General features: G+C 48.5%; 1 protein-coding gene across 1 annotated transcript in view; it reads left to right on the forward strand.

Annotated features, from left to right (window-relative positions):
- The first annotated feature begins 2,708 nt into the window (after positions 1-2,708).
- Positions 2,709-12,396, forward strand: part of PDE11A (phosphodiesterase 11A) — a 137,414-nt gene continuing 127,726 nt past the window's right edge. Inside the window, exon 1 of the mRNA XM_074872268.1 lies at positions 2,709-3,506. Within this exon, the coding sequence (XP_074728369.1) occupies positions 2,709-3,506 (798 nt within the window). The remainder of the gene's footprint in view (positions 3,507-12,396) is intronic.

Genomic DNA, 12,396 nt, shown 5'->3' on the forward strand with positions numbered 1-12,396 from the left:
AAGGCCCTTGCCTGAGAGCTTGGGGTACTTGCCTGCCGGGCCTTCGGCAGCTTATGCGATTTCTTTGTGTAAGTGGAGTGTTTGTGCCAGTGTTGCAAAAGCGCAAGCACCCCTGAAAAGGCCAAGCAGCAATTAGCGGCTTCGGGCAAGCGGGAGCCCTTGGAGGGTGATGGCGAGGCAAGCGCGGGCGAGGGCCAGCAGCCGAGGGCAGCTCCTGGCAGCACGGGCAGCGGTGTGCAGGTGACAGCGTGGGTGCCCTGGGGAGCGGGGGTGACACCCCGGCTGTGTCCTTCCGAGAGCGGAGCCTCCACCCACGATGTGACGGTCGCTGGCGCAGGCTGAGGGGCTGTGCCTGCTGCCACGCGTGAAATCCCGTTACTTCACAGCCCCGGCAGCGTGTCAGCAGCGCGCCGGCAGAAAGGCTTCAAAGATCAGTATTTCAGTCGCCCTTGCCCTTGCCGAGACGCGCCTGCAGTTTTATCCCCAAGCTACCCGTACGGAAAGAGCTCAGCTTCTCTAGAGGTGCGAGCAGCTGGGGGACCAGCCCCTAGAGCCTGTCCTCCGACATCCCCGCTTGCCGCTCCCCCCGCCCGGGCTGCCGCTCCCCCCGCAGCCCACTCGCCGCGGGTGCTGCAGCCGACCCCCCCCCCGCCCCCGGCGAGTCAGCGGCGGCACGGTGCGGCGGCCGGGAGCGGCAGCCGGGACAGCGTCTTCCCCGCCGCGGCAGCCCGGGCCGGGCCGGCCCCTCGTCCGCCCCGCAAGCGGCGGGGGCCGCGCCCCCGGTCCCGGTTGGCCGCGCGCCTGCGCGCCCCCCCCGTCCGCCCGCCCCGTTGCCGGGTGGTGCCGTCGGCGGCGCGGTTTCTCAATGGAGAGCCGTCCTCCTGCGGCAGCCTCCCTGCGCGGCGGGGGGCGGGGGGGGCCGGGAAAGCAGAATGAGAGCCCGCCGCGGGGCGGGGGGCGGGCACCGGGCTCGGCCGGCCAGGCGGCAGCGGGGGAGCTGCTGCCCAGCCCGCCACAGCGAGGGCACCGAGACCGGGAGGCGAAATCCTTTGTCTGTCGCTTCCTAAGCAGTCTGCGGGAGCCACAGCACCTGCACGGAGCCCCTCGTTACCCCCGGCTGCCGCGGGAGAAGCGGCAGCCCTCTGGGCACACGCACGGAGCCCTCCCTCCCCGGCTGACACCCGCCCGCACTACCGACGCGTGTCCCCAGAATCGCTCCCTCTCCCCGCAGGCACTGCCCGGACCCCCGCGCCGGGAGGGGCTGCTGCAGGGCCAGGGTCCCCGGCAGGTCGGAATCCCGTTTGGTTGAGGATTTGCCGGTGTGTTTTCCCAGCCTCCCGAACTCCCATTCATGAATTTCTGAAGCCGCCTTCATTCAGTCTTTGGTGAGCGCATGAAAGACATTTTTCACGTGTTGAGCTCCATGACTCCGTTTTTTTTCAATCGCTTATGCGTAGGCATCGATTTAGCAATGAAACGTGCTCCACGTGCGCATAAAAATAACCCCGGTCCGTCCGCCTCGGTGGAAGCGGCCGGTCTCCGTCTGGCCGCCAGTGCTGCAGGAGCGGGCGCCCGGGAGCGCGTCGTCGCTCCCGCCGAGCTGCCCGGGGCGGCCGGCTCTGGGGCAGAAAGCCCTGCGGGGGGGCGGGGGCCCGATCCCGCTCTCTGCCCCTCTTACACAGCGCCGGGCGCGAAACGCCGCACTAAAGACGCGGGGCGGGCAGGGGCAGCTGCCCGCACGGAGAGGCTGCAGGCGGCTCAACCCAGGGATTCAAGAAACGGAATTCACTTGGTGTTTCTGGCAGGGCTCCGTCTCTCCGCCTGCCTCCTCAAGTCCTGAGGCAGCGCAAATAACGCTCTAGGCATGAAACCTCTTTAACGGAGCGCTGGCGTTACCTCCCCCCCGCCCCTCCCGCAGACCGCGGCCGGGTTTGCCCCTTCCCTGCACACGCATTACAGACAAAGGGCCCTCCCTCTCCCCCCGCACACTCCCCCCGAAGCTCCTGAATGAGGCGCCCGTTAACGCGGAGCTCCTTCGCGCAGCTCCCACCGCTGCGGCCCCCCCGCCGGGGGACCCTGCGCGCCTCGCCCCGCACCCCGCGGGGGCTGCCGAGGCGGCTGCCGCCGAGCGGGCGGCGATTTCTCCCCCCGCGGCGGGGCTTGCCAGCCCTCCCTCCTCCCCGCCTGCCCCCCCGCTCGGCTCACGCGTCCTCCCCCCGCCCTCCCCTCCCTCCTCAGTGGTCCGCCGGCTGGGTTACGCAGCAGCCGCCGCCAGCACTGACAGCACTTGGCAGAAGGGGTTTGCCCGAGCGCTCCCGGAGCATCTCCAGAGGCGCGGCGGCAGCGCCTGCCCGGCCCACCGGGGGAGCCGGCCCGGAACCGGGCGCCGGGGCCAGGCCCAGAGAAGGGCTGAGACCCGGGGAGCAGAAAAATACCTGGAATAACACGACTACTACTACTACCAATAAAGAGTGGTGGGCAGGAAAAGGAGGTCGCGGGGGGAAGCGAGGGGCGACGAAAAGGCGCGTCCCCGAGGAGGGGCCGGGCAAGGGGCAGGAGCGGCCCCTCGCCGGGGCTGCCGGCAGCTCCCCCTCCCCCCCCCCCCGCCGCCCCGGGGCGGCCGTCGGGGCGGCGGCAGCACGTGGCGGCGGCGGGGCATGGCCGCCGCGGGGGCTCCCGCGGCCTGAGCCGCCCCCGCCGCCGGCACCATGGCGGCGGCCGCCGACGCCGGCCTCGACGTGGCGGCGGTGGAAAGTTTCCTGGAGAGACACCCGGAGCTGGTGGAGAAGTGGCTGAAGAGGAAGAACTCGCTCCCTAAGGCGCCTGCCGCCCCCGCCGCCGGCCCGTCGGAGGAGCGGCGGAGCAGCGGCGGCCCCGGCGGCGGCTGGGGCAGCGCGGGCGGCCCCGGCGGCGGCGGAGGCGGGGGGCTGCAGCGGCGAGCCTCCCAGAAAGAGCTGCGGAAGAGCTTCGCCCGCTCCAAGGCCATCCACGTCAACCTCACCTACGACGAGCATGTGCACGCCCGGGCGCAGGAGCCGCTGAGCAGCGTGCGGCGGCGGGCCCTGCTGCGGAAGGCCAGCTCCTTGCCCCCCACCACCGCCCACATCCTCAGCGCCCTGCTCGAGTCCCGCGTCAGCCTGCCCCAGTACCCCCCCACCGCCCTGGACTACAAGCGCTACCTCAAGGAGCACAACGAGCGCCAGTTCTTCCTGGAGCTGGTCAAGGACATCTCCAACGACCTGGACCTCACCAGCCTCAGCTACAAGATCCTCATCTTCGTCTGCCTCATGGTGGATGCCGACCGGGGCTCCCTCTTCCTCGTGGAGGGGGCCGCCGCCGGCAAGAAGAGCCTGGTCTCCAAGTTCTTCGACGTGCACGCCGGCACCCCGCTGCTGCCCTGCGGCTCCACCGAGAACAGCAACGAGGTCCAGGTGCCCTGGGGCAAGGGCATCATCGGCTACGTGGCGGAGCACGGCGAGACGGTCAACATCCCCGACGCCTACCAGGTAGGAGCCGGGCAGGCTCCCGGCGCTCCCCGGCCCCCGGCTCCTCCCGGACCGCGGCGGCGGAGGCGCCTGCCGAGAAGCCCCGCCGCCGCCCGGTCCTGCCTGCCCCCGGGGTATCCCTCCCCGCCTCCCTGCCTCCCCCCCGGGGCGTCCCTGCCGGGGCGGCGGCGCTGCCACTGTCGGGGCGCGGAGGGTTGCGCGTCGCGGCAACTGTTGACGGGGCGGGAGGGGACTCCCGTGAAGGCGGGAGGGAAAGCCTCTCCTGGGTGGCCGACGGGGCTAAAATGGCCATCAGATCGGTACAGCACTGCTTCTGGATGTCGCCGGAGCGGCAGGCGGCTTCTTGCGTTTCAAAACGCAGTATTTTGGAATCGGCTGAAGAAAAGTTCAAAAAAACGCTTGTGACAGTCCTAATGAAAACGTTCTTAATTCTCAGTCTCACTTAATGTTCCCCGCCTGACCGCTACTGAAATGATCTCATTGCTTTCAAAAGAGCGTTTATTTTCACCTTTGCATATGCCCACTCAGCCCACAAGGCATGTGTTTTCAAACCTCTTCCTAGGCGTGACATAAACAGTCCTGTTATTCTCCTACAAGGACTTTCCCCATCTTTTACTTTTATAGAGACTTCAGCGTGAATGGTGAAAACGCAGTCCTGGCTTCAAGGCAAAAATTCCCTTTGACTTCAGTAGGGACTGACGTGCCTTTGCCTGCGTGTGTTGGTGCAGAACGGTGCACTCAGTTTACTAGCCTGAAATTTACCTCTCTCAGTCCTAGGGGCTGTTCCTGGTGTTTGTTAGTGTGAGACACTACCAGCAATTTGAGAAAACGAAGAACCACAGAGAGACAGTTTTTCTAAATTAGGATCTTGGAAAGCTTTAGAGAGGTGGGAGATGTATGTCTTTTAAGAATTTTAGTAGTAACCGTTGCCCAATGTCTAAACAAAAATGATCAACATAAAAAACCTGATGATGCTTTATAGCAAACTATACAAGGAAGAAACTTGAAAAATAAGATAGGGTTATTTTTGTGTGAAATACAGAAGAGCCATGTATTTTGGGCTGAATATTTATTTGTCAAGCAGTGAAAAATACTAAGCACCTCACAGATCCAGACTGACAGAGGTTCCCAACCCACAGAGTTCAAAGGGAAAGAACAGAGCTTGGTAAATGCTGCAATATTCAGACTAAAATGCTTGAGCATTGGATCACCTTTGAAAAAAAATCTAAGTTTGCTTTCTTCCTTTATTTTTCCTTTTCTCCACTATACACTTTCTCTTACCATCTGATTTTTTTTTGTTACTTTCACTTCTAAAACTACTCTTCCCAAAATATCTGCTGTTGGGGGTCAAGCAGAAGATGTTCTCAATAGTCTCAAGTAGCTAAACAGATAAAGGATATCTGAGTTCGGCTGGGAAAGAGATCGATCTCTCCTTTTAACTCTGGACAGCTCCAGCCACCTTTTTTTTGAAGGTGAGAACACCACTGGAAAGGCGGAGTGTTTTCTAGCCCTAGGGGACTGTACTATTATTTTCTCTTCAGTGTTTGTTCACTTTGTGTTCACTTCCCTGTGAAAAAGTCCAGCTACTTTAAACAGCTTATTGTCTGTTTCCTTTGCAGAGAAAAGTGAAAAATAATCCATCCAGTTGCCATTCCCGATACTATTTATATTATACTGTTGTCTGGCTCCTATTCAAAATCGATTAAAATATTATAAATAATACAATTCATTGTATGTTTAAGCCATAAGTACATTAGTTGCAGTACAAGGGGAAGTTCTAAGCCAAGTTCATCCTGTAATTATATCAATTGCAACTTCCCTGCTTTCAGTGGAGTTACTTCTGATTAACTCTAGTGCTAAAGAAACTTTAGACCTTGACACTTTAATGAAAGTTTTGCTTGATAGTAAAATGGGAATCTGCTTTCTGTTATGTTTCTGAGTTAGTACAGTTTATCTTCTCTTACCTGGCATGTATATATCCATTGTGCATCATTAAAAGCAGACTTTTCTAATTTAATAGTATAAAGAGCCCTATGGAAGCCCAGGTACGTGTGCGTAAAGAAGTGACAGCTGTTCCATTTCAGATCATTGTAGTGCTCACAATACAGCACTTTAAAAATTAATAAATATGATGATATGATTTTTATCAGCATTGCCACTCATGATGGAAATGTTTAATCAACTGTCAGGTAAAAAAAAGCACCACCAGTAAACGTTGTCAGGCTGACAGGAAAAGGGGTGGCAGCACAGCACCATTTTGTCCATTGAAGAGTGTCTACACTGATGCTACCCATTCAGTAAGAAAAGGCCTTATATTAAGTCAGAGGAACACCTCTAGATTAATTTAAAGGTTTTTTGCTTGTTTTTTAAATTAACAAACTTGTTTAAAAAGAGGTAAAGATGCTTCCATATCCTCAGTTACCTAGTTTACAGTACTGGGAAATTTGTTTTACTATCATCCAACCATCTTTATTTTCTCAGAGCCTGATCAAATACCAGCTGGAATTCTACCATCGAGTGCAAATTGGGTTGCCTGCTTGTATCATCAGCTACTACTGACATTAATGGGACTTCAGCGCGATCAACACTACATTTACATCCTGTCATGTCTTGTAATATGCTTCATAAGGGGAGTCCCCTATGCCTGTACACAGACTGATTGGTTTAGGAAATATTTGTAAATGACTTGCAGTGCCATTTTCAGAGATAGTGTAAGATTTCAATTACACATTTCTTTTTCTAATGAGAAAAATACTAAAAAATGAAATCAAATAATAGACTGGGGCTTTTCCATGATATAGGTGATTATTACAGTTGTTGAGTCTGACTTTCAAAACCTGCTTATGTAAACAATCTTCCTGAATTCAATGGCCATACTTAGATATAAGGTTTGGAATTAATATTATGTATTGAGGACTGTTTAAAAATAACTTCTTTCAATACTAAAGAATAACTATCTAACATCTCATGGTAATTTGATAAATGAAGTTCAGCAGTGACTGAGCAAACTTTTTGGAGGTTCACAGCATCAGAGAATTTGACAAATAGTTTATGGAAATGTTTAGGTGAATGTTATAGGACTGATTCAAAAGTTGCACAATTTCATTCATAGCATTAAAAGCTTTATTTTTACATTGCAAAGTCATTGGATGAAAGTTTAAAATTACAACAGTTTGTAAAATATACAATCCAATCTGTAAGAGCTAGCACTACAGAGGATTTGAGAACAGGAAAAGAATTAGATACTTACTTTGCATTTTGGAGCCAGTCTAAAACTCCTGGGAGTAATCTCGTTGACTTGTAAATTGAACTCCTAATCATTTTAAGTTTTAAAATAAGGCCTTGGGTCTTCCCATGCATTAATTCTGGGAAGCATTTCTTACTCCTTATTCTTATGTGAATAGTGCACTATGTCTTGAGCACACGTGTTGGAGGAATCCTATCATACTGGCAAGGAAATTTGGGAACTAAATGTCCATTGAGGCTTCTTTTAACAGAGCATAGATGTAGCTTTTGCAGTCATATATGAAGACTATTAAGCAAGTAAGTACACAGGCAGAGGCCATTAAACCTTTATCTGCAGTTCTTATGAGTTATTTAAAAATTTAAGTTTATTTCCTATTTAAAGATATGGATTTTTTTCATGTCATCCCTTATTCTCACAGGTCTTCTATGATGTTTAGCTGAAATTACCAATCATTTCAGTTTTGTTCCATCTTTTAGAGCAGTATTTAAATAATAAAAATTTTAAATTACAAGTAATGTTTGGTTATTGTTATACATTTAGCTGTGTAAAAGTTGGGAATTAATGGCATCCCAAGTTCTTGTAACTAGTGAAAATAATCCTACACTTTAGAATAGTAAGCATACATCAGAAGGTGGTGAAAAATATGTTCTGCTGTTTGCCAGCATCAGCTGAATAAAGTTTCTGTACATCTTACGTTGAATTTGGAATACAAAAAGTAGCTTTAAAAGACAGAAGAAAAAAATGGTTTACCAGATGGATGTTTTAATAAAGCGGGGAGCAAAGAGAGGAGAAATATTAAATGGAGCCATGCTAAGACATAGGGTTTTGTAAGTTGGAGCAAGTGCCATAAAAGATGATCAGAAATTATTTTTCAATACAGCTCAAGTCTTTAAAAAGAAAATTTAACCACATTACTGGAAGTAAAATCAAGCAAAACAATTGAGCTCTCTTTGTTCTGGACTCGCCTGTTACCTCTTTCAAGCTTAGGCCAAGTGTAATACAGCTAACGCACACACAACCCTTTACAGTAAATTTTAAACATCCTTGAACACCTAGGTACAGGCATCAACATTGTCTTTTTCAGGGCTTTTGGGTGCACTGTGAGCATTTATTTTCTCCTGCTGTGCCAGGACAGCATTACAAAGTTACTGCTCACACAAGCAAACCTTTCAGCCTGGGAGTGCCGGTGTGGGACAGGCTGTTGGTGTGGAAGGTCATGAACAGGCAGGAGCCACATTTCATTACACAGGGTAGCTGTTTGTTATCATCAATATTAACAGTGTGTCTCTTTCAATTTTAAAGAGCAGTTAAAGCATTAAAACCCTGGGTCCTCTGAGGTTCAGTTCTGCAAATGGGAAGCTCCTAGGTACTGTTTTATTCAGCAGCATGCACCAACAGCCATATTCATTTCGGTGCTGACTCTTAACAAGGACAGAGGTTGCGCTTTAGAGAGCAGAGGGCATGAAACCTGGCAAGCAGAATAATCAAAAAATTTTTTAAATTCCATGTAATAAGTGAGTTAAAACAATTTTTGCTGTGCATTAAACAATGACTAGGAAGTACCAGGGGGAATACAGGAGATAATTGCAACAGTAAAGAACTAAGCTGCTCTAATGTGCTTTCTGCAGAAAGACACTCCAGTCCATCACACAAAATTTAGGAAAACTTGGAATTGTGAGTACGAGCCAGTAAATGTGTGAAGGGATATTGTAATTACCCCTGAATCTGCTGCTTAGCAGAGGTGAATACATCCTTCATGTCACAGTGGCTCTGGCCTGGGAGAGAATGATCTCCCCAGAGAAGGCAGCACCCTCCTGCATCTCCTCAGTTCAGAGCCCTTGGGGCAGCAGCTGGGGAAATCTCCTTACCTCCTGTCACCTTCCTCACTCCATAAGTCTTCTTCTCAGGGAATGGTTTCTGACCAATGTATAAAATGTCCTAAGGCCTTCCTGGGTCACACCAGCACCACTCTCACCTTGGAGATGTCTGCCAGGAGCAGGAGCTCTTGGTAGATGCCAGGGGTGTGTAGAAAGGCACGTGTCCAAAGCCACCCAAGGGCTCAGATATAGTTTCGTGTCTCCATGCTGCTGCTCAGGTGAATCACCAGGACAGAGGGGGCTGCACCACACAGTATACACCACCAGTGACAGCCCACAGGTATCATGAGTGAACACACTTCATGGCTGTGTGGGGCTGGTGAGGCTACCTCACCAACCAGGCAGGCAGCAGCCTGTCCTCCAGGCCTGCCTGGCCATTACTCCATGGATGCACACCACCTGCTTGCAGCCCCAGGTGTGCCTGCAGTGGCTTTGAAACAATCAGCAAGTGGGCTGGGGGCAGCTGGGCACAGGGTGCCCAGGTGGGGCTTGTTTGCCACAGGGAGGAGCAGGGCGGCAAAGGGCTGGGGGGACAAGTCTGCCCATACTCATGTGTAATGAGTTTTCTCTAATTTCCAGTGGGGCTGTTGGGTAATTATCAGCTATTTTGTGGGGCTCGCATACTTAAAAGTCAGTGCTGAAGGCTGTTATGTTGTCTTGTTGCAGTGAGGGTGTGCTTGGGGGTGGGTACAGGCTCTCAGGTAAGTATGGCTGTGGAGGACATTAGCGAATTAACATGTTAATAATTTGTTTTGCTTTTTTTTTAAATAAAAAAGAAAAATCTGTCTGGCTCACTTTCTCAGTTGTCTTACAGGGCAAGTACTGTGTACCCTGGTGCCTTTGACCACTCTAAAGGAGTGGCTGTAAGGCCTGGCTCCCCAGCTCTCCTGCAGCAGGCTCCTGGGCTGTTGGTTGTGCAGAGCTTGAGCAGGAGAGCTGGGGTAGTTTTCTGTCCTCTGTAAGACTTTTTTTTGTTAAGCTACCAGACTTTAACTGGTTTGTTGCTTAGCCAGTCCACCTGTCTGAAAAAGGTGGACATTTTCACATGTTTTCCCTCAGACACTTTTAAAACTTCCTTGTAGAACAGGCATAAAACTGGTGCCTCTGTAGCCTGTAGCTTCCTTGTTAGAAGGAAATATGTGTATTTGATTAGAGCAGGTCAGTGACTGTGAGAAAAAATTTTAGCTGAAATCTTGTTACAAGCACAAGACTGAGTAAAACTGTAGTTTTGCTTGGCAAATGATTTTGCTGTTCTGTTTGATTGGTTTTCAATTTTTCAAAACAAATGGATATTTCATTTTGGTTATTTACAGTTGTATGCTATTGTATAGTTTTTCTATGGAATAACACAGTTAATGAACAAGTGTACATGCATCATTATGCAAGTTAATTTGTTTTACTTTTCTAAAACAACCCTATTGACAAACTATGAAATATGAACAACTCAAGCTAATGGCTCGGTGGAGTTGTGTGTTAACAGGGTAATGGCAACTGTGTGCAGTCTGAGCTTAATGTCTCTACAGTGCATGCTTTAAAATGAGTGTGGCTTAGTTAATAACACTACTGCTTTGTTCTGACCTGATATTTTCAATTTATTGTTCAAGAGTCTTATTAGGCTGCTTCTGTAACTCTTGAAGCCACGTGTTTGCTCATCTGAGTAATCACCTGCAGGTGGTAGGCTTAAACCCATATGCAGACTTCTGTTGAAACACCCAGGAGTCTTGTTGGTTTCTTTGCTCAGAGAAGTATCAGCTTTTTTAAAGCCATCCTGTGTGTGTATATATCTCATAAATAATCATTAATATTTAGGAGATCGGCACTAGTACCTGTCTTAAAGCAGGGTCAGAACAAAATGGGAACATGGACATGTGATTGGTTCCCAGCGGGGCATCTGTCAGGTCCTGTACAGAAGGGCAGAGAGCCATTGTGGTGGAGCAAACAGTAGTGGGTGTGATCTCTGAATATTTAAAATTAGAGGAAAATATTTTTCTTTGTAAACACTTTTTAAATAATGATATAAGCAGAGCAGAATTGCACAGAAGTTGCCATATACAAGATCACAATGTGTTTTACAGTTGTGCTATTGGTGATCTAAAATGAGCTTGTTTTGAAGAAATAAAACAAAAACCTTTTGTGATGGATCTGGGTAACGTCCTACGGAGGAATCTTTTTGGATACCTACTGTTAATCAGTTCAAACTATGAAGCATGAAATGAATTATGCTCATTAGCTTGGCAGTCATGTCTGCAAACTTGCTAGTGCTTATAAAGTTATTTACTCCTGTATAAGAAAGATTACCTGTGCTATTTTTTCCATTAATTTTGTGCCAGTCATAAGTAGACAACATGCATTGTTACTTATATCCATTGTCTAACTAATAAATGTAATAGTAGTTAGAAAAGGATGTAAATGATATACCATGCTCTAACTGATTGAACTAAACAAAAGGCCCCAAACTAGACATGTTTTTAAAAAAAGAAAAAAAAAACCCCAAACTAAAACAAAACCCAAGAAACTAGTGTTGCATCATTGCAGATGAACACCTTTTTTGGTTTTTTCAAAGTAAGCTACTTTTTAGTTCAAACTATATATGGACTTACTTAGTCTTAAATCTGGAAATTAAGAATTTTTGAGGGCCAATGTTCCCTACTTTTTTTAAGATTTGGGAGTGAAGGAATAGAGTTGGCTGAGCTGTTTTGCACATTCTTATCTGGTTTTATCTTATAAGAAATATTGCTGTCACTATATAAATAGTCACAATATAACTGGACTGTGTGCTTATTTACTTGGGAGAATTAGGTTTGAGATGCTGGTGAATGGTACTAGTTTGTTCTTCTGCTGCCTTTGTCTCCAGGGCTTTAGGGATTTCGAGGGAGATGACAGACATAGCTGAAGCAATCCTTACATGGAAGTGTCCTCAGAGATTGCGTTATTACTTGGTTTTTGTGTGCAAGTTTCTTCTCTACAAGGTTTTTCCCATATCTACTGTAGTGGTTTGTTACTTGGTTTCTGTTTCCTGTTTATGCACAATGTTATGTATACCGTATGTAATTTTTAGAGAAGAGTGTCTAGAACAGACTGGATACCTTCATTTTTTAGTCTGCATTTATCTTTTTTAATGTTATGCTTTGAATCTAGAAAACTTTCAGTCTTTTGGATTTCTCTTTTTGTTTTCTATAAAAGTTTATGTATTATATACTGATAGGAAGCATGATTAAGAAATTGAATAGGTCTCTTCCATCTTCAGTTTCTTTACTTCTGTAAATGTAGAGGCTCCTGCAGGATGGCTTCCTATAAAGTCAATCAAAATTACATTAAATCAAATTTTTCTATCCCGCGCAGTTTGTAGTACAGTAATACTCAGGTTAACAATGATGTCAAACATACTACTCTTTTAATACAACTTAGCTAACTCAATAATTTAAATGCAGCAAAATTTCTTTGATTATAGTGTTTCTTGTGGTTTGGTTTTTTTCTTGAGCCCTTCCTAAGGAGAAAAAAACCCAACTGTGCAGTGAACTGTACAATATAGTAGGTCAAGTCTGTTAATTGAGCACCTCTTGTGTTCTTCTGTTCTGTGTGATTAAAAAGCAGTATTTTCAAATTATAAAAAAATAATCAGAAATGGCTTTTCCTTGTAGCTGTCAGCTTTGGTTGAGTCAGCCCATTTCACTAGATTAAACATTTTCTCCTTAGACTTCGGAGAAGGAAAACAGTGTCTGTCAGGAAGAGTCAATTCCTGGAAATGTATTCAGGCAGGTTTCAT

This window comes from Strix uralensis, chromosome 6, assembly GCF_047716275.1.
Source record: "Strix uralensis isolate ZFMK-TIS-50842 chromosome 6, bStrUra1, whole genome shotgun sequence".
NCBI classification, from domain to species: Eukaryota; Metazoa; Chordata; class Aves; order Strigiformes; family Strigidae; genus Strix; species Strix uralensis.